Source organism: Rhipicephalus microplus, chromosome 3, assembly GCF_043290135.1.
Source record: "Rhipicephalus microplus isolate Deutch F79 chromosome 3, USDA_Rmic, whole genome shotgun sequence".
In the NCBI taxonomy this organism is placed as follows: Eukaryota; Metazoa; Arthropoda; class Arachnida; order Ixodida; family Ixodidae; genus Rhipicephalus; species Rhipicephalus microplus.
This window is the reverse complement of record NC_134702.1, coordinates 167,186,523-167,206,894: the sequence shown is the minus strand read 5'-3', so window position 1 is coordinate 167,206,894 and position 20,372 is coordinate 167,186,523. Positions and strand designations below refer to the sequence as shown.

Genomic DNA, 20,372 nt, shown 5'->3' with positions numbered 1-20,372 from the left:
TGCGCCACCTCCGTTTAAAAAATGGAGGCGGCACACGAACAAAGGCGGCACACACACGGACGCTTCCTACTTTAACCACGCTAGGCTTTCACGGTGGGTGTTGAGAGACGCGACGTTTGCTGCGGGCGCGTCTCCGTTCCGCTGGTAGCAACATGACCTAACGTGCTCTGCCGTATAGAAATTATGAGGATAACGCTTAAGCTCGCTTTGATATATGTCATTCCAGTGTCGACCTCATACTTATGTCGCAATTTTTAGATGTTTAAAAATACTTTGCATAGGTCTTCATTTCTTGTACAGAAAAGCACACAACAATAAACGAAGATAAAGATAGGGGGAAGGCACGCAGTGCTGTTCGTGCTTGCCTTATTTTTTGTTTTAAAACTTGAATACGCACCAACTGGTCATTATACTGGATTACGCCAACAGCGTCTGTTCGTCTGCAGTGTGTGCAAGTGAAAATCACAAAATCACCTTGCTCTTCTTATAGTCTTTCCGCGCTATTTCAAGCAATTAATCCAAACCAACTCGCCCAAGTTTTAATCCTTTTAATTGGTCGTGCACAACTACAGCTTGCTGATACAAGGTGGACTAATCATACCCTTGGATGATACCCAGTGAGGAGGGAGTTTTTGCACTGGCATTGAAAAAAATAGAGGCGGCGGTGACTCTGCTGTTAAAAAATTCGCAGGCTCAAGAAGGCACACGCAAATGATCCACACATACTTTGACGTTCCCATGTTGATCCGGTTGACGGCAGGTTCCAGGCAGGAAACCAGAGCTGCTGTCGATGCCACCGCAAACAGGACGACAATGAAATAGACTGCGGTTGAAAATTTAAACAGGAAGACTGAAGTGAGCATATTGCACTGACAGAAGGTTTTTTTTACACCATGAAATAGTACTGGAAACATTACCTGAAACGTCAACGATCATGCAGGCGCTTTTTGTATGAATTGAGATTTTGAGACTGTTGAACTGTTGACATGTCTTGAGCGTGCAAGAGTATTTTGAAAATTGACAGCATGTCCACGGGGTGAATATAGGAGAGTAAAGCGGAGCTGGGTCCACACGCCCGTGCTGCTTCGGCCTCCTGTTTCCTTACTCCGGGATCTTGTCAGCGCCGCTGCGCAGCTTCATGCATGCATCTGCGTCGCGCGCTCACACATCGGAGTTCCGTTTTCGAGCGCGAGCTGCCGCTGCCTTTCGCGCATGTCGCTCTGCAACCTTTTCCATCCGCTGACCTGAATGCGCGCGCGCGCCTAAACGGTTTTTATTTTACTACACCGTGCCCCCTAGCGTACGGCACCACCAAATAACACGTGATCGCCAACGTCCTCGTGTGACGCCATTCCTATTTTCTCGTGCGCTTGCACATCGGGGTTACGTCTTTGAGCACGAGTCACCACGGCCTTGCGCGTATCATAGTTTTTATCGGCAAACCGTGAGTCATCCGCTGACGATGTCCGCCCATCGTCTGTCTGTCTGTCTGTCTGTCTGTCTCACGGGCAGACGGACGCGTGGACGGACGCTGGGACGAATGGACGCATGAACGTATGCACGAATGGACAGACGAGCGGATGAATGGACGGGCCCACGGACGGACAGATGCATAGACGAACGCAGGGACAGACGGATGAACGCATGGATGAACGTAGGAACGAACGCATAGACGGACGGATGGACGCACGGATAGATACACGAGAGGACGTACGGGTTACGGGTGGATGAACGCATGATGGAAGCATGGATGAATGGATTGACGCATTGACGAACGGAAGCAATAATGAACAGATTACCGGAAGCACGGACGGAACGACGAATGCTTCGCCCCGCTCAACGTCATTCCCTCCATGGATATGCTGTGATTATTATTATTTATCATACTACAAGTGACGTCCTCTAGTAGTGTACCATTTTCATTTTTCAGCGTATATGCATTTCGCTATATGTACATGTGCCGCCTTCTACGGCCGGTTCAAGATTTAATCAGAGGTGGCCACATACGATTACGACTAGGACGCTCAGCCCACGCCTTAAGGTGCTTCGATCCTAAAAGACATGTATGTGTTGTTAGATTTGGCATTACATTTGTAACTGGGAGTGTGAATTGTCCGTTCTGACAGCAGATTGGCAGCAACCACAGATTACGCATTGGTTCGTAGAGCAATTGTTTTCGCAGGAAGGCCTGGTGTGAAAAGAGCATGATGCTGTGCTTGCATTGGTACACGAACAAGCAACAGACATTATAGAGATATTATGCATATTAAGCCTATGACGGACATAAAACACATGCGACGTACAGGCACGAGCAAAAGTGTTGACCATTAGATGGCGGGCCACAAAGCATCTACGTGCTGCTGCCGACGTGGCGCCTGCTGCAGTGTGCAGGCCCGTGCCGTCGTGATCAGGTGGCCTCTCGCGTCACTTTCTTTGATGGGGACACGGGTTTACGCGTATGTAGCCAAAACGACAGCTGGGTGTCACTTTGCTTCATCGAATGTGCATGGTTCTTTTACATATAGGCTGCAGTGGGGCCCTCTCAAGCACCAGGCTAGCATCGCTTTTCACACCGGATAATTAGCATAACTAAGCATAGCTAGCGTCGTATATTTTAATGAGACATACAGAATTATGTTTTTATCCCAGTCTGCGTACGTCGCGTTAAACCAAGTTATATTTAATTGCCTATTTAAGCCAAAGTAAACGTAGCCGAAGTCAACGAAACTTACTTGAGTATGGTATCTTCCAAGAAACTAAGGCATAAGTAAGCCTAATTGAGCTGATTCTAGTCAAGTCTAGTTGATTTTGCTGACTTCATTTTTAGCAAAGTTAAGCTTAGGTGAGCCTACACAAGTCGGGTAAGTATAGTCACATCTAACCAGTGATGTGTTCGGGAGTCTGCCCATAAGAACGAAGCCAGCCAAAGTCCCAGTGAGAGGACGAGAAGAGAGCCGGTGCGGTTAACAGGAGCGTTTACTTACATTATATACAGTTTCAAGATAGCGTGATACTACAATGGTTTTTGGTAGCATGCCTCGAGCGTCTCTGCACTCGTGTTTTTAAAGTACATGTCTTCCCAGGATCGCCTGCAGGGAAACAATGAAACCCAGGATGGTCCAATCAAATAGTCCTCTTCACCTCCACCCTCGAAATGGGAGGATGACACACTGCCTCCTTCCCAACCCAGGAAAAGACGGGAGAGGCACGCCCAGTTCGTACCATGGTGAGGGATAAAACACTTCACTAACACTGCACCAGACGCACGACACAGCACGCGCGAAGATGTTAGGTTCTATGTAGAAATCAAGTCCATAATCTGTTGCGGTGAGGATTCAACGGCGCCAGACAAGGCGTGGTTTGTAGAAACGGTGGCATGGTGGCACCACAGACCATTTGAGAACGCACCACTCCGACGAGGAAAGATGTACAAAGATAACCACTCTTTTTAAGCCACTTAGATTGCTAACAGCCCTTCATAGGCCGACAGTCGGGCGGGTGACTTCAAAGAATTCTACGAAAGGAGACCACCGCGCCACGAAATTTCAAGTACGGTTAGCGTGTCGTTGTCGCTTTCGGTTCACTTCTGGGAGTGCTGTACAGCAACCGTCTCATGTCTAAGCGGTGCCATGTCGGGAAAGCCGATCTCAACACGAGGCATAGTTGACTACGGTATCTCAATATTTAGCCGGGCATTTGGAAGCGTTTTTAAAGTATTCTTGAAGGCCACTTACCCCCGAATGCAGAGATGTTACTTGACTTGTACTTGACTCGTTCTTGACTTAAGACAGTCTTGCCGGTCGCCATAAATCGTTCTCGAACTTGCGAATGACTTGAAGGCGACTTGGCTCGGTCGAAGTCAGGACAAGTTTCAAGTCAGCTGCGGGGCTAGCTTGAAAGCGACTTCGTGCGTCATTCCAACATGGCTACCTCTCGAATGGACGTCGCGTGAAAGGTGGCCGCTTTTGAGTTTGCTTGCCTCGCCATAAGCGTAGCATTTTTGAGGCGCACTGCCTGCCAAGATTCTTGGAACCGCTTTACGTGACCAAGGAAAACCGATGGAGTTGTACGACGAGCAACAATTCCACGCTAGGTACAGATTCATGAAGAACGCCGTGGGGCAGCTGCTCGTTATGTTGCCGCTCCGTGAAAGTGGGGACAACCGAAGACAGCTCGTGCATCCAGTGTTACAGCCACTGATGGCTCTCAGGTTTTACAGCGCTGGCACATTCCAACCAGTCACCAGAAATTTCGTCCGCATTCCGTAGTCGACAGTGTGCCGTGCAGTCGGAAAAGTTACGCTACTCATCGCAAAGCACCTGTACACGATGCTGGTGCGCTTTTCACAGCCGGCGGACTGTTATGAAGTGGCTGAGTTCCCTTGCGTTACAGGTTTTGTCGACTACACACACGTGCGTATTAATAGCCCCGGTGTCGACAACGCCGAAGTGTTCCGTAACCGCAAAGGCTATTTCTGTTTTTCTATAACACGACGACATTTTCCGTCTCGTTCGGTAAAAAAAAATCGACTCGGTGCTGTGTCCGTGTGCCTCGTCTATCCTTTCGTCCCGTCTAGGGCGCTGTTTTTCGCTCAGAAAGGCATCGCTTGTAGCACAGTGCTACGTAAAATTTCACACACATAAAAAAGAGGTGCCCCTATCACGGGTTCTTTTTATCCGCTTCACCATCATGCAGCGCGACACTGCTGCACCCCGCGAGACAGAATTCTGCTGAGGGCAATGTCCTGACCCCCACTTTTTCTCTTGTTTATCAAGCTCAACAAAAGGATACGAATCACATTTGTTCCCAGAACTTGTTTTTTTTAATAATTGCGACCTAGCCCACTACAGGCATGCACACAGGTGTACAGAAAGGCAAATACTGAAAATCGCATCACCTCGTGAGCCCGGTCAGCCCAAATACATGCCGTGACGTTAGATTGAAAAAAAAAACCGATGAAAGAACCCAACGCGGTGCTTGCTTCGCCTCCAAACAAGCAACCATGGAGAAACGCGCCGCATTTGGGTGGCCACTAAAACCAGCGGGCAACGAACGCTCTACAGAAGCAACACTGCGCATCGCTGTGGCGGCAGGCACTACGTGCCGCTCGTTAACCGTAAAATGACAAGAATATGCTTGTGGCCCTTCGTTTTTATAGTTATTTTAAAACGTACGGTCTTTTTTTTTTTGATGTAATGCATGCCTTACGCAAACAACTTCATTATTACCCTCGTTAGCAGGCGAGCAGCGTGTTTCTGCTTTGAAGTTCGTTCTTGACTTGACCAAGCAAGACAGCCTGAGCATCTATGAAACGCGAAGGCTGAGTTGGGCGTTTTGAAGTCCGCTGCTTGCTTCGCGCCGACTTGCTCAAGTTAAGTTAAAGTCACGAGCCAAGTAACATCTCTGCATTCGGGGGTTAAGATCGGTGTGCCCAGAGAAAAGCTGAATTGTTGCAGAAGGGCGTATTTTCAAAACAGCCGACATGAATCTTTCGACCACATTTTTTTTAATTTTATCATGGTTTATCATACATATTTCTTTCAAAAACTATTGTTTCCAGGAAAAGAAGGCGTCAAAGTGCGACCAGTAAAATTGTGTTGCATGTAGAGCTTATTTTGACTTCTTTAAAATTACCATTACATTACTGTAATTTAGGTATTTCAACTGCTTTCATTGTTTTCGCAATACACTAAATATGCACTTTTGTTAGTTATACTAATTTTATAGCAGACCAATTTATCCAGTGTTGTGCGCATCTAGCTTGTTGCCCTTCCATGGTTTCTCGATTATAAAAAAATTTCTTTTTAGTTAAGCTCTTGTGGCTAAGTATCATGTTCTGTTTTTTATTGCACTGCTGTTGAAAGTATTTACTTTGTCAGGAACTGTCATGTTGTTTAGTCATCATGAACATACGTATGTTAATCTCCTGGTAATCTGTCATACTAGTGTCACACGGGTACTTTTATTAGCTATCTTGGTGATCCGGGTATTCAGGACTTATCAGGGTGATCCAGAGTGGTTTTCTTGATTGCGATGAACTTTATGGTCACTGCTTCTGGTCCCAAGCTAATCCGGTTCAAGGTTGGGTATGATGAAATGCACCAGGTGACACATGCGTGCCGTAGAACATGTTATTGACTAAACTTAGCGTACCATATTTCAATAAAGCCATTTATAAACAATATGTTACTCGTGCAAGAACCGCTCGAACGTCAAGAACTTTGCTGCCACTACAAAAGGAATTTCATAAGTCTCATTTGTAGGAGTTTTCTTCGCAATTACCTGTATTACTCTGCGAGAATTTTTATATACACTTTTTTGTATCATGGCATCTGCTCAGCCGTTCAGTCGCAGCGAAACGGCAATCTTGTTGTACACGCCAGAGTTTCACTTCAGGCACCTCAAGTATCGAAGTTTCTCCTGCCAGCAGTCACTAAAGGTATTTAAGGTAAAGGTATCTTCATTCGACCAAGAAGTGGGCGTACCCTGCGACGTAGTCGAAAAGCTGGCAACACCCATAATCATTCGCTTCCAGGTGCTCCAACTGCTCCGACGATGCGAGAGTTGAACTTGTCGCCCACTTATCGTCTGCTTCTCCCGCAACTACATGCGGTCAATGTGAATCCTAAAATATGCACTATTACCCTAAAATATGCAAAATATTTGACCAAATAATCCTAAAATATGCAAAACATTTGACCAAATAAACAGCTGAAAGTTTTTTTGTAAGTATACCTCTGACTTGATACAAAACTATCCTTGATTTTCTTGTTTGTTTCGCTTTCAACAAACTCGGCCGGGGGTGCAGACGACACGGAATCGCGATCTCTCAACCCGATCGCGATGTGTGGATTGCGATAGTCTTGATCATAATCTGTCCTGATAAAATGAAAAGTGACCGTGTAGCAGCATCTAAAATAGAACCTCGTTAATCTAGATTTGCACTGATGGCGATTAAGAATGCCCGTGTAACACGGGTAATAATCGCATTGGTTTTATTTCTGTTTAAAAGTTAACCAGCCTGTTTCGTGCACGTTCATGAAAATGTTCATTCTTTGGAGACGAGGGCATTAAACCGAAGCCAAATGTATGTTCTACTTTGACCGTGATTCATTATTTTATGCTCCTAAAAATGCTGCATGTGTGCAGGGTTTGTAGAATTGTTGTAGGCCCGTGTGCTCAGATTTGGGTGCACGTTAAAAAACCCCAGGTGGTCGAAATTTCCGGACCCCTCCACTACGGTATCTCTCATATTCATAGCGTGGTTTCGGGTCGTTAAACCACACAAATTAATTAATCAATCAGGGTTTGCAGAATTCGTGAGTGCTGATTGCGAGCATTGAAACGCGCAAAGAACGTGCGGTTGTGGTGAAAATTATTTATTTATTTCAGAGAGATGTAAGACTTTTCGAGAAGTCCCTACAAGCTAGGTGGAGTCTCTACTCCGGGACACCATTAGATAAAGCCACCGTTCTGGCTATCTGAACTGAGGCCTGCTGGGCCTGAAGGTCTGAGCAATTGAGTGCAGCGCACGTCAACAGATGCATAAGAAAAAAAAAGCACCACACCGGGTGCAACCCACGTGATAGGGTTCATAAAAACACAAGAAAAAAAGCTATTCTTGTCTGCTGGCAAAAAAAAAAAGAAGAGCACGTGCCAGAATGCTAAAAGAGGAGTTGCGGCTGGCGATAGTGTTGCCACGATGGCGAATACACTGTGCTCCTTTATTGGTTCTGTCTCATTCCAACATTCCCACTCGCCAGGGTCGCGTAAATAACACGACGTAAGTGTAAATGGCACTGCCACCACTGACGTCATAAGTAAAGGCATCCTATGGGAGGTATAAGGAACAGCAGCCCCTGACTGTGCTCAGCAGCAGGTCACGGGATCGAATCCTGACTGCGGCGGCTGCGTTTTCGATGGAGGAGAAAACGCTGTAGGCCCATGTGCTCAGATTTGGGTGCACGTTAAAGAACACCAGGTGGTCGAAACTTCCGGAGCCCTCCACTAATGATATGGTGGTTGTTTTGAACCTCACATCAATCGACTTTGTACGGAGTGCTCAGTAGTACCATGGTAAATATTAAAGAAACTTGAGAAAAATGAATGCATCTTCATGAAATAAATTGTGATAAGTGCGTGGAGCTAAGTCTTAAGGTCGAAAATGTCTACGCGGAGATCGCAAAGGGCTTATGTTAATAGGTGTTTTATATTGCTCAGTCACAATTACAAATAACATTAAAGTATTGTTGCCCTGCGGCGCTGGTGTTGTGGCTGTCGCACTCGGCTGCAACTGTAGAGATGACGGGATCGAATCCCGGCTGCGGTGGCTGCATTTCAGATGGAGGCGAAAATGTTTATTGGCCGTGTGCTTAGATAAAAATGCACGATAAAGAAGCTCCCGTAGTCTAAGTTTTCGGAGCCCTCCAATACGCTATCTTGCATAATCATATCCCGGTTCTAGGACTGTAAACCCCAGTAGTTATTAATATTTATATTGTTAAACATTTCTTCTGTTTCATGTCCCATGACAGATTCGGACAACGACAAGGCTAGACCCTAAGAAAGTTTGCCCCTGAAAATTCTTGTATATTTTTCATCCCATAATCGTGGTAGTACCATGGTGGAGCCACAAGCAGCCTCTAGAAGACCACTGTGTTTAGAGTAAATGCGCGACAAATTAGAGTACGATGTACTGCACTAATGTTGAGCACTACGCTGTCCCAGCCTAAATCAGTGCCTTTGTGTATTTAGAACAAGTCGTTAATGATCCAGAGCACTTTATACGCACTCTACCACGGGAGAGCACAAAGCCGTCTCATGTCGTTCTGGCAAAAAGCTCTGCGTCGTCGAGACAGTGTTTAGAAAACGTGCTGAATGATTTAGAGTACTTCGTTCTCTATTGAAGGAAAGCGGAAAGCCGTCCCAAAAGATTATTTTTATCAAGGTGCTGTGTAAAAAAGGTTTATTTGTGTTTAAAAAAGTGGTTCATGATTTAAAGTACATGGTACTTTACTATGGGAGAGCATAAAGCCGTCCCGTGGGCTCCATCCTTGAGGAAGCGGCGAAGAGAAAAATTACGGCGCGAGCTCGCTCACGGTGATTGAAACAGATAATTTTCCTAGCACACCAAATTAAATTGTGTTGAAAAAGCGTTGTTAACAAAATAGAGTACTTGGTACACTACCATGGAAGAGTATGTATTGGGTTTTGAAAAAGTAGTTGACAATTTAGAGTACTTAGCGCTCTACTATAAGAAATCATAAACCCGCCCCGTGAGACTTACATTTGATAAGGCCGTATTCACAAAAATTACGCCGTGAACGAGTTCACGACAGCGAAGGAAATCAGCTTCCGTTCTGCAACGTGTGTTTAGAAAGAAATTCTTTAAACTCCCCGATGGGAATTGTGAGGAAATGAAAAGGCAATTTATTCAGCTGAGAGAGAGTACTGTTTCGGTCACACATTCACGTTCACCGACTTCTGCCATGACCTTGAGAGGCACCCAGCCAGAGAACCAGAGAGTGGACGGGGGACGTTGTCCTTTCACAGCGGCGTCTCGAGCACACATTTCCGGTTGTTCTTGAGAGGCCCCCAGCCAGCGAACGGTCAAGAGTTAAGTACGAGCGCACGGAAGAGCGGGGAGCAGGAAGGAGAGAGAGTGAATGGCGAGAGAAGGAGTGGCGAAGCACTGCACCCCCACCGTCTCCTACACTCTTAGAAGTACTTGTTCCTGAGCTATTTGGTTCGTCATACCGGGGGAGCTTCTAGACGCGTAAAAAACAACGTGAAAAGAAGGACACACGCGCTAACACATTCTCCGGTTGCTAGGTGAGAGGATAAGTACGCGCGCCTGCAGCTGTTACTACGGGAGATAGAGTGAGAACAAAGAGATAACATCTGCCGGCGCGAGAACAGCGCCATGAAGAGTGCCGGATGCGTGACATAGCCCGACCATACACTCGCATTTATATGTGGTCAACGATTTAGAGTACTCAGTACTGTAGTATTTGAGAGCATACAGCCACCGCATGGGCCTCACACTTGACGAGGCCGGGTTGACAAAAGTACATGCTGCACCGAGCTACGTCTCTAGACAAAGCACTCACCGCCCCAATTTTGGTCAGCCGACTGGTGTTTAGAAAAAGTGGTGAATGATTTAGAGTACTTGATACTCTACTTTAGGGAAACACTAGGCTGTCCCGTAGGTGTAACACTGCCCGCAGATTTAACGTGCAATGCCCTGCAGGTACAGGCAGAGAAGTTTATTACAAACTAGTAACAGCACTTCAGGTGAGTAAGACTGTCTTGTGTAACATAATCACTTCAGTGGCACGTACAAACAAGAGAGCATAGACACGAAGTAACACACAGCATTGCAATACTCTCACAGATCACGAATCACTCAAGGAAACAAAGAGAAGAGGAAACACAAAAAGTTCCAAGTTCGAACAGAGTCACATATTTTGTGCGACGAGAAGCAAGATTTTTTTTGTCCTTGCCAGTGAGTTTTAAAATGTGAGTAAAGGAAATTCATTATTCCCATTCCTAATTTTTAAAAAAACCGTGTAGGTCACCTTCTGATGAAGGCTTCTTCACCCTGCGTTTAGATCTGTTCGAAAAGGTACTGAACCATGGTCATTCTAATCTTCTGTAATGCTGGGTTTATATGCAGTTTGTTGAGGTCATCAGCGTGTTTTGGCCATGCAGCGACGACGCCACATGACCAATATTTTGACGTAAAGTACGAGTTGTCTAACTAAGCCCCTTTTGCCCTGTCTGTCCGAAGCAAGAAGAAAAAAAAATGCTGGAGTGGAAATTCATGCCTAGTAGTGAAGCCGAGTCTCTGGCAAGATTCCGGCTGCGGCAGCCATCTTACCTGGGGCATGATAAGCTATCACCGTCCAGCGATTAAGACAGCGAAGTTTACTGCAAACTGGTAACAACATTTCAGGTGAGCACAACTGTCTGGTGTAACAAAATCACTTCAGTGGCATGTACAAACAAGAGAACCTAGACATGATGTAACACACAGCACTTCAATATTCTCACAGATCACAAATGACTCAAGAAGATAAAGAAAAAAAGAAACGCAGAAAACTCTATGTTGGAACAGATTCACACATTACGTGTGACGAGAAGGAATTTTTTTCCCGATTTAAAACGGCAGTATAGGAAGTTCAATACTCCCATTTCGAATTAAAAAAAAAACGTGTATGCCACCTTCTGATCGAGGCTTCTTCACCCTGAGTTTCAATATGTTCGGTAAAGTACCAAACTATGATCATTCTAATCTTCTGTAACGCTGAGTATGCAGCTCGTTGGGGTCATCGCCGTGCTTCGGCCATACAGAGGTGACGCTACAAGACGAACATTGGGACGCATAGCACGAGTTGTTCAAATGAGCCCGCTGTCGGCCCGAAGGCAATGACTCTCCGAATTGACGACGAATGAAATGCCACACCTTTTTGGCCACTACGCATTCAAACACCGTGGGGTGGATCGTTTCTCTTTTCCTGCAGTTGGGGCAGTGGTCATTGGGAACGACGCCTCTCTTTGACAGTCTCTGACGAGTGGGCAACGCGTCCATCCGCCGCAGCCAATTGAATTCTCTATCTCTGGAACGTGATTGTTCCGCCATTTCTTCCACTTGCTGGGCCTCCATCTCTGTTTTACTTGTCAGTAATCGAGCGACTGATTAACGTTTCGCCAATGCGTGCGGGTGCAAGCTTCACTAAGTAATCTTCGGCGGCGTAGCCATCAACCGTACGCTTGAGGCCCTCTGCTGCTTTATAAAAGCCATGTGGGTGTTCTGCTTGAGGCCCCCGGTACCTTTCTTACTTGAATGCGGCTCCAGGAGTTCCGGTCCAATATAGCAATAATCTACGACCAGGATAGTCATTGCCCTGAAACAATTTATGAACTGTTTCAGCTGCGACATTCAGAAAGGCACTTGTCTTTGTGAATGTCGTAAATCTGGCAGACTAAGTCTTCAACAACTTTTTAGGAGCTTCAGGAACTTTTGTTAAATTTTCGGTGTCTTCCCGTCTCATAAAAAGGCTTCCACAATGATGCAAGGCGGCTCGCAAAAAGTTTAGGTATGAGTGCATTGTGTCCGATATAGAAAGCATAGGCACCTGCTTCGGTTTTCACCACCGTCACTTTGGCGTCAAGTGACAATATGAAATCAGTGGCATACGCGTAGACCTGCGTGACTCTATGTACGGCATCCTCGCAATTTTTTCGGCCACCTTTCCGTCTTGAAAGTATATCCCGAGAACTTTTATGGCATCCACGTATTGAATACTGCCCTGAAAAGAGCTATGGAAGCCATCGAAACGAAGGGCCTTTCTTTTCCCCGCATTCAGGAAAGCACCCTATAAGCTGTATTACTCTTCTAACAGCTCCAAAAAAGCGCGGTAACTGGCTTGGTTTCGCACTAACACAGAGATTTCATCCGCCTAAGCGGTGATGCTAACTGACCCCATACCTCTCATTGGAAAGCCCTGAATATTAGGACATTTTGCCACTTTTCTAAGTAGAGGATCTCTGAAAGAACAACGAGCACCAGTGTCATTGGGCATACTTGGCGAACACCTCTTGTTACTGGAAAGCTTGTTGTCTCCACGCCATTCATGAGGGGTCGGCTGGTCATGTTGGTGTATAGAAGCTTTATACAGCAGACGTACTGCTCAGGCAAACCGAAAATTCTAAGTAGGCAGTATAGGTAGCCATGTTCGACCCTGTCGAAGACCTCTGCTTGATCCAACGACACGAAATCACCACTAACGTTTTCTGCGTTGGCATAGTAGAACAAATTCATTATCAGGGCAAGTGTTTGAGAAATTGACCTACTCGGCGCTGCACACGTTTGCGTTAGTGACACTACATCGGGCAAAAAAGGTTTTAGCCTCAAGCCAAGGATCCTAGCTACACGTTTGTAGTCCGTGTTAAGAAGGTAAATCGGTCTGCACGACGGTAGATCGTCAGGATCCATGCCCTCTTTTGGCCGCAAAACTACACGGTCCTCACTGAAAGACCTAAGCTTTTGCCCATCTACAATGAGCCCGTTCACCATGTCAGTAAGTGCGTCACCTAGGACGTCGAAGAAAGTTACATAAAACCCAGTCGGTATTCTGTCTCGACCTGGAGCCTTGGTAGTGTTCATTTTCTTCAGGGCTTGCCAAACTTCATCTTTTGTCGCCTCAGCGCAGAGCATATTAGATGCTTCAGGACAGAGCGTGGGCAAGCCTTCACAAAAGTCTGCGATTCTTTGATGCTGGTTGCTGTCTTTGGAGCGATGGTCTGCAGAGTAGAGCCTTTCAAAATGCGCCAGAAAGACCTCCACGATTAATTTGACATTTGTGACGATGTTCTCACACTGCGTCCGTGCTGCGCCGATAATACTGGGCTGGTTTTTCCTTACCCCTACTTGCCGAGCGTATGCCAAGTTACCAAGTTCATCCGTAGGAACGTGCAGTTCCTCTGTGCGTTTAAGAGCCCCGGACTTTGCGCTCAACAAGAGGTCGTATTTAGCTTTTTTCTCCCTATGTACTCTTGAATTGCGCTGGTTAAATTAACTGCATGCTCAACAATTCGAATACGCCTCAATGTTTCGTTATTTGTGATGCTTGACATGAATAATGCATTTTCCCTGCCTCCTGTGCAATCACAAGCCATCTGGCCTTCAAGAGATCTTATGCTGTCGGCGTACTTTGCTGCGTGCCTTCCAAAGACGCATAGACCTCCATGTGTATTTCATGTACCGAATCTTCATCATTTACAACTGACGAATTCATTTGCCACAACTTGGAGCAATGCCTTCCAAGCTGGGCCTTCAAGATGAACAACACTGGCATGTGGTCGCTGAGCTTGCGTTGTCCAGGCACTAAACAAATGACATCGCATGTCTCTAAACTTGCAACAAGCTCGCCAGGGATATAGACTCTGTCAATCCTGCTCTGAGACGTACCCTGAACCCGCCTGGCTCCAAAGGTGTTCCCGTGAAACCTTGTCCATGCATCCAGTAGATTTAACTCTCTGCATATTTTATGCAGCTATTTCGAATGGAATGTCCTTCGTCCTTGACTAGGACCTCAGACATCTCGAAGTGAATAAAAAACGCAGTTTAAATCACGTAACACACACGGTGCTGAACTTAGCAGGAGGAATGACCTTACCCCCTAAAAATTTCATTGACTAGAGACCTATTCATGGGCGCGTAAAGCTTGGTGAATCGAATTTTCTGGTCGTTTATCCACATGGCCACTACGATGACACGGCCTTCTGCATTGAATAGGCAATGCGCATCCCGCCAGAACCTCGGATTGAGAAACACGACACCGCTGCCACGTGACTTCGTCTGCGTTAAGGAGAGGAAGGCTTCAACCGAAAATTTAGTATGGAAAGCCATGACGTCATGCCACGTTCGAAAGTCTGTCTCTTCCAGAAAAAGCACGTCCACCCCAAGCGAGCACGCAAGGTTCATTATCTCCTGTTTTTTGACAAAATCCTTGAAACCACAAACATTGAAGTCATGAAAGATAGCCTATTCATTTAAAATAAGTTTAGAGATAAAAAGCAACCGTTTTTTTCCATAAAAGCAATCAATAAGGGGATGCCACAGACTCTCCTGTGTCAAATGGCAGTAGATGAAGTCAACGTGATAATACTCGAAGGACTGGCGCTGCGATTTACTCATGCGCACAGATAGCACGGACACAGTAAGCAACACCAATATTAACAGCATTATTACACGCAGCATTCAACATAACTAACATGATGCAATTACTATAAGAGGGCAAAGCTGCCACAGCAGAGAACTCACAAATTGGCGCATGAAGGTTTCATTGTGAATGACAGTAACATATAGAATACTAGACAGTTTGCATGCATCAGAGACAACAAATGCATAGTGGTTGCACGGCTTGGAAGCAAGCATTTCAATGGTACAGGCAACAGGAAACGGAAAGATTGGATGTGGGCTGTACAAATAAAAAAAACACATTGAGTCCTCACCCGCATCAGGTGATGCATCTCGCTCTGGCGAATCCACTCGGGGCTTTTTGGACGTTCCGGAGGTGGTGACGTCACTTCCACTGCTTGAACGATCAGGATTAGAGCGACGCTGAGAGCTTGGGACTCTGGACAAAGTCTTGGGAGGGCACGTATTTTCAGGAGACAAAGATATCCATCGTGCAGCTTGCAAAAAACTTTCACTCCTTAATTTTCGGAAACGTTCGCCGCTTGGGGGCCACGGAGTGCGGGCGCACGTCGCACTGGCTCCGCAGTTTTTCTATGATGATCGGCACGATATCGAAGTTCCTAGCAACATTTTTCACACCAGTGGACGACGGAAGTTCTGGAGATCTTCTGAACACCACGTTTTGACAGGTGGGCTGCATTTTTTAGGGGCGAAGCTTCTTATAGCGACACACGTTCGTCCCTCGTAGTTTGTAACAAGTATAACATTTTGACTTCCAAGGTGGTGCCGGTGAGAGACTTCTTCTGTGCGTTGTTGAACAATAAAAAATAGTGCTCAATGTACATGTCAATGGCTGCTAATGGGGAATCAGAGACAGGAGCATTCGGCTTTTAGTTAACGCGCAGGCTGCGATCACCTTTAGCAGCCATTGGCATGTACATTGAGCACTATCTGACAAGAAAGGGTTGCTACGTTATACTCACTGGGTGTAACCTCCTTAGCTTTAGAAAGGTTTAGCGAACGTTGAGCCGCAGTGCCATGAATACAATGAACTTGTATATACCATGAATGAACTCGAGGTGGTTAAAAATTGGAAGTAGATACGAAGCGCAAGCCGTAACAAAGTAAAAGCCGAATTCTCCGCCTCTCATTTCCCATTAGCAGCCATTAGCATGTACAATGAGCACTATCTGACTGAAAAAGTTTGCTACGTCATACTCGCTGGGCGTAACCTCCTTAATTTTTGAAAGGTTTAGCAAGCGTTCGGCCGCAGTGCCATGAATACAGTGAACTAGTTTATACCACGAACTCGAGGTGGTTAAAGGTGGGAAGTGGACCCGAAGCGCAAGCCGTAAGAAAGTGTGCGTGTGCCACCTCTCGTGTAGTCCTTGGAATGTCCGCTGGATGGTGGTGCTTCTATACGGGGAATATATGATGAAAAGATGCGAGATGGTGGTACTTGGAGTGTTGAATAGATGGACGAACGGACACATAGACAGATGCATGGATGGACGCATGAACGGACGCAGGGGCGGCTGCATAGACGAACGCAGGGACGGACGCACGAACAGACGCACGCACGGTCGGGCTGATGGACGCATGGACGGTCACACTGACGGACGCATAGACGGACGGAAGCAAGAACGAATGGACGGACGAAGTCTTCGCCCCACTCTCCATCATTCACTCCGTGGATATGCTGCCATTTTTTTGGTGCAACAACCGTGTTTTCTGGGTCGCCACTTCAACGCGGCAGCTAAGCTCAGCGAACGCGAACTGGACGCTAGTGTTTCCATCACCGCGGCGGTGTAGAGAGCTCGGCCGAACGCACCGTCGGAGCTGTTCAGAGCCCCCCGTTCCTCTTCGAAGGCCTGATTTATGCCAAAATGGAGGTCGTAACTGTGGATGAAGAAGACTTATCACCAGAAGAGTTTGAAAAGGGTCAGGCTGGTGCGAAGTGCGAAAAGGCGCAAGGCGCAGGTCGACCGGGAGCCCGGCTCAGCGGGAAATACGCAGCGAGAGACGCCCTTGGCAGAAAATGCCCCAGGAAACAAATGGAAGAATGAGCGAAACGCTCGACAAGTCATCAAAGCGAGTCGAATGCCTAATCTGCCAACAGAAGACAATAAGGTCATTGTGCGTCCGCGTGGTGGACTTAGAAGTGTGGCAGCTTGGGCTAGTTGATATGGCATGATGATAGTTATAGCGCGTTATGTTAGCTATAGCGCACAGTTATGTCCTTCCTGTCTCTGTGTCGTCGTTTTGTTCTCGCGCTATAACTATCGTCGTGGACTTAACGTCTCCGAATACAGGATGAATCGCATATATTGCTGCCTGCCCAACGCTGCAGGGGTCGGCCGGGAGGCGGCTGTGGAAGACAGTATGTGCATTAACAACACGCAGAACACACTCGTCATCAGTACATCGTCCGAAGATTGAGCCCGGTAGTATAGAGCTATTACCAAACTACGTATAGGTCAGCAGAATTTGAGACCTGTGCGTACAGGGCAGCCCCGGAGAACACGTCAAAAGAACCTATATGAGGGTTGCCCAAGGCAGAGAGCCCAGAAGACATCTTTAGCAACTTGGTCACTCCACGTAACCCAGGAGTCCTTCATGCAAAAAGAATGGTAAACACGGACAATATTATTGTGCAGTTTGAGGGGGTTTCGCGTTCCGAGATATCTGAGGTATGGAGCAATGCTCTTTAAGTGCACGCTATACAGAAAACACTTCGATGTTTGCTATGGTTGTGGGAGACTTGCACACAGAGCAGATGTGTGTCCCAACCCTAACGACAAGGTGTGCAGGGGTATGAGCGGTTATCTAGCGGAAGATCACGATTGTGAAGGTAAATGCAAGTTATGTGGCAAAGATCACCCTACTGGAGACAAGAGATGTAGGGCAAGATACAAGATAACAGATAACGTACCTGGTTAGGAGGCGTCACTGGGAACGGATGAGGCGAGACGAGGAGGAAGCACGGGCAGCGTGCGCTGATGCCTGCTACCAGTACAAGGATGTCGGCGTATGCCATGACGAGGACCACAACACAACAACCAGCCAGAAGTCGGACAAGGACACTAACAGGCAAAATAGTGTGAACGGCCACGCACGAGACCATTCCGCATCCTTCTCAAAGCTTACTGGGGGAAAAAGTCTAAGACAGTCCAGGTTCCGCTCCTAACCGAGATCAAGATCAAGGCCAAGGTCCCGCTCAAGAACCACTCGAGGGAGCGGCAGTACGCAGGTGAGCTTTGCAAGTCGGGTCTCCGGCACTGCTTCTCCAAGTAAAGTTATAGGGTCCGCATTAGAAAAGGAAATCATGCAGATTAAAAAAAATGTTTGAACAGATCACTAGAGAGAACCTAACGCATAAAGAAAAGATTAAGCAACTGAAAGAAGAAAATGCAAAGCTTCAGGAGGTGCGCAACGCGGGTGCGACGCCTAACACTCCCTCTGTTAGCAAAATACCAATGCCTAATCAAGCACTAATATCTGTTCCCTCGCAAACGAGTGGGGAATCCCCACCACTAAAAAGAAGGGCGAAGGAAGAGGCAGAAAAAGCCGGTAATTTTTCGATTAGTGAGGTTAAGGGATTGTTCAAAGAAATGTTTGATGAAATACAAAACCAAATTACTTGCATGCACGTCGAAATAAAGCAGAGATTTGATGGACTCGAGCACAGGGTACTAGCGATATGGAGCATGCCGAAGGACATTAGGTCGTCTGGTGTGGGGCCGGTTAAATTAAAACCGTATAGCAGAACAGCCACAGTAGAAACTAGCAAGACCACCGGAGAGAATACCATGAATAAGCATGGCGCCACGTAAGCAGTACATTGCTTGGCAGTGGAATTGCCGCGGGTACCGTAGGAAACAAGGGAACCTTCTGCAATTCGTGATAAACAGGGACGCGCCAGATGTCATCGCCCTGCAGGAGACCGGGGGGACGGCAAAGTTATCGGGGTACAAGTCGTATAGTACTTCTGGTGAGAAGGCGACTGTCACAACTCCGGTGCATAGAAACCTCACGGCTGTAGAGCATGATACCGGAGTGCATAGCATAGACCACGTTCTTATAGAAATAATACCCTCCCGTAAGAAAGAGGGAAGCCTCTTCGTGCTTAACATTTATAGACCACTGCGACAGAAGCTCAAGTTTGGTCCACTTTTCCACAAAGCCTTGAGCATAGCGGAGAGACAGGCTCTCGTCATAGTCAGTGACTTCAACGCACCGCACGCTGCTTGGGGATATACTGTTGAGAATATAAAGGGACGCAACTTATGGACAGACGCTCAACACGAGGGCCTTACGCTGATAACGAATCCTGAGGAGCCCACAAGAATAGGCAACAGCATTAGTAATGACACAACACCGCACCTAACTTTTACGAAGAACGTAGCAGACTCGCGATGGAGAAACACGCAGCAGAATTTTGGCAGTGATCATTATATTGTAGTTACAACGGTACATGCAGGCCCTCAAAAAAAAGCAAGGCAGAAAACTGGCACTTGTAGAATGGGACTATTTCCGCAAGATTCGAGAGGAGGATTCGGATGATACCAGAGTAGATATAGAAAAATGGGTAGAAAAGCTCCAACAGAGTGTCAAGAAAGCCACTAAAATTGTTCCCGAAGAAGCGGGAATGGCGGAGATGGACAGCAAACTCTTGCATCTGTGGGAGGCAAGGACTAGCATCCAAAAGCGCTAGAAAAGACAAAAATACAATCGTTTTTAAGAAAGAAAGTATCTGAATTAGACAAGGAGATACAGCTCCATGCGAATCGGCTGACCCAACAACAGTGGGAAGCCACGTGTAACTTGATGGATACAGAAATGACGATGTCAAAGACTTGGAACATTCTCCGAAGTCTCCTAGACCCACAAAGTACAAAGACTGCACAGAGGCATAAGCTGCAACACGTAATACACAACTATGCAGGAACAGAGGAGGAGCTCCTTCACGAGCTACGAAAAAAGTACTTCGCAGATGCAACAAAAGAACCATTTTCCGGTTACAAAGGGCAGGACAACCTTATACTCGACGCTGATATAACGGAGGCCTAGGTTAGATTCGAGCTCGCTTGACTAAACCTGAGGTCTGCTCCGGGACCTGATAAAATAATAAGACGCTCAGCAACTTGGACGACAAATCCATTAAGGCGCTCACTGAGTACATGAATAAGTGTTGAAAGAGTAGGACTATCCCACGTCAATGGAAGACTGCTCCGGTCATCATGATTCCGAAGCCGGGAAAGAAAGCCCAGCTGGATAACAGACCAATTTCACTGACTTCATGTATAGGCAAACTTATGAAGCACGTGATCCTTAGGCATCTCACTACCTCAATGGAAGAGAACGGACTCTTCCCACATACCATGATCAGTTTCAGACCTAAACTATCAACGCAGGACATCATGCTACAGATTAAGCATCAAATACTCGACGTCGGGACCAGATCTTTAGACTCTAAGGCTATCCTCGGCCTTGATCTCACTAAGGCCTTCGATACAATCACACGCCGAGCCATATTAGAGAATCTTCAGGGACTGGGGATAGGACAGCGCACCTACGCGTATGTGAGAGACTTCCTATCCGACCGCACTGCAAGAATTGCGGTCAGAGAGGCAAGGCCTGAAGAGACTGAATTGGGCAGTAGGGGAAT

General features: G+C 46.6%; 1 protein-coding gene across 1 annotated transcript in view; it reads right to left on the bottom strand.

Annotated features, from left to right (window-relative positions):
* The window catches only part of LOC142803427 (signal peptide peptidase-like 2B), a 79,707-nt gene that overhangs the window by 27,258 nt on the left and 32,077 nt on the right, over window positions 1–20,372 (bottom strand). Inside the window, exon 6 of the mRNA XM_075888549.1 lies at window positions 727–823. Coding sequence (XP_075744664.1) covers window positions 727–823 — 97 coding nt within the window. The remainder of the gene's footprint in view (window positions 1–726; window positions 824–20,372) is intronic.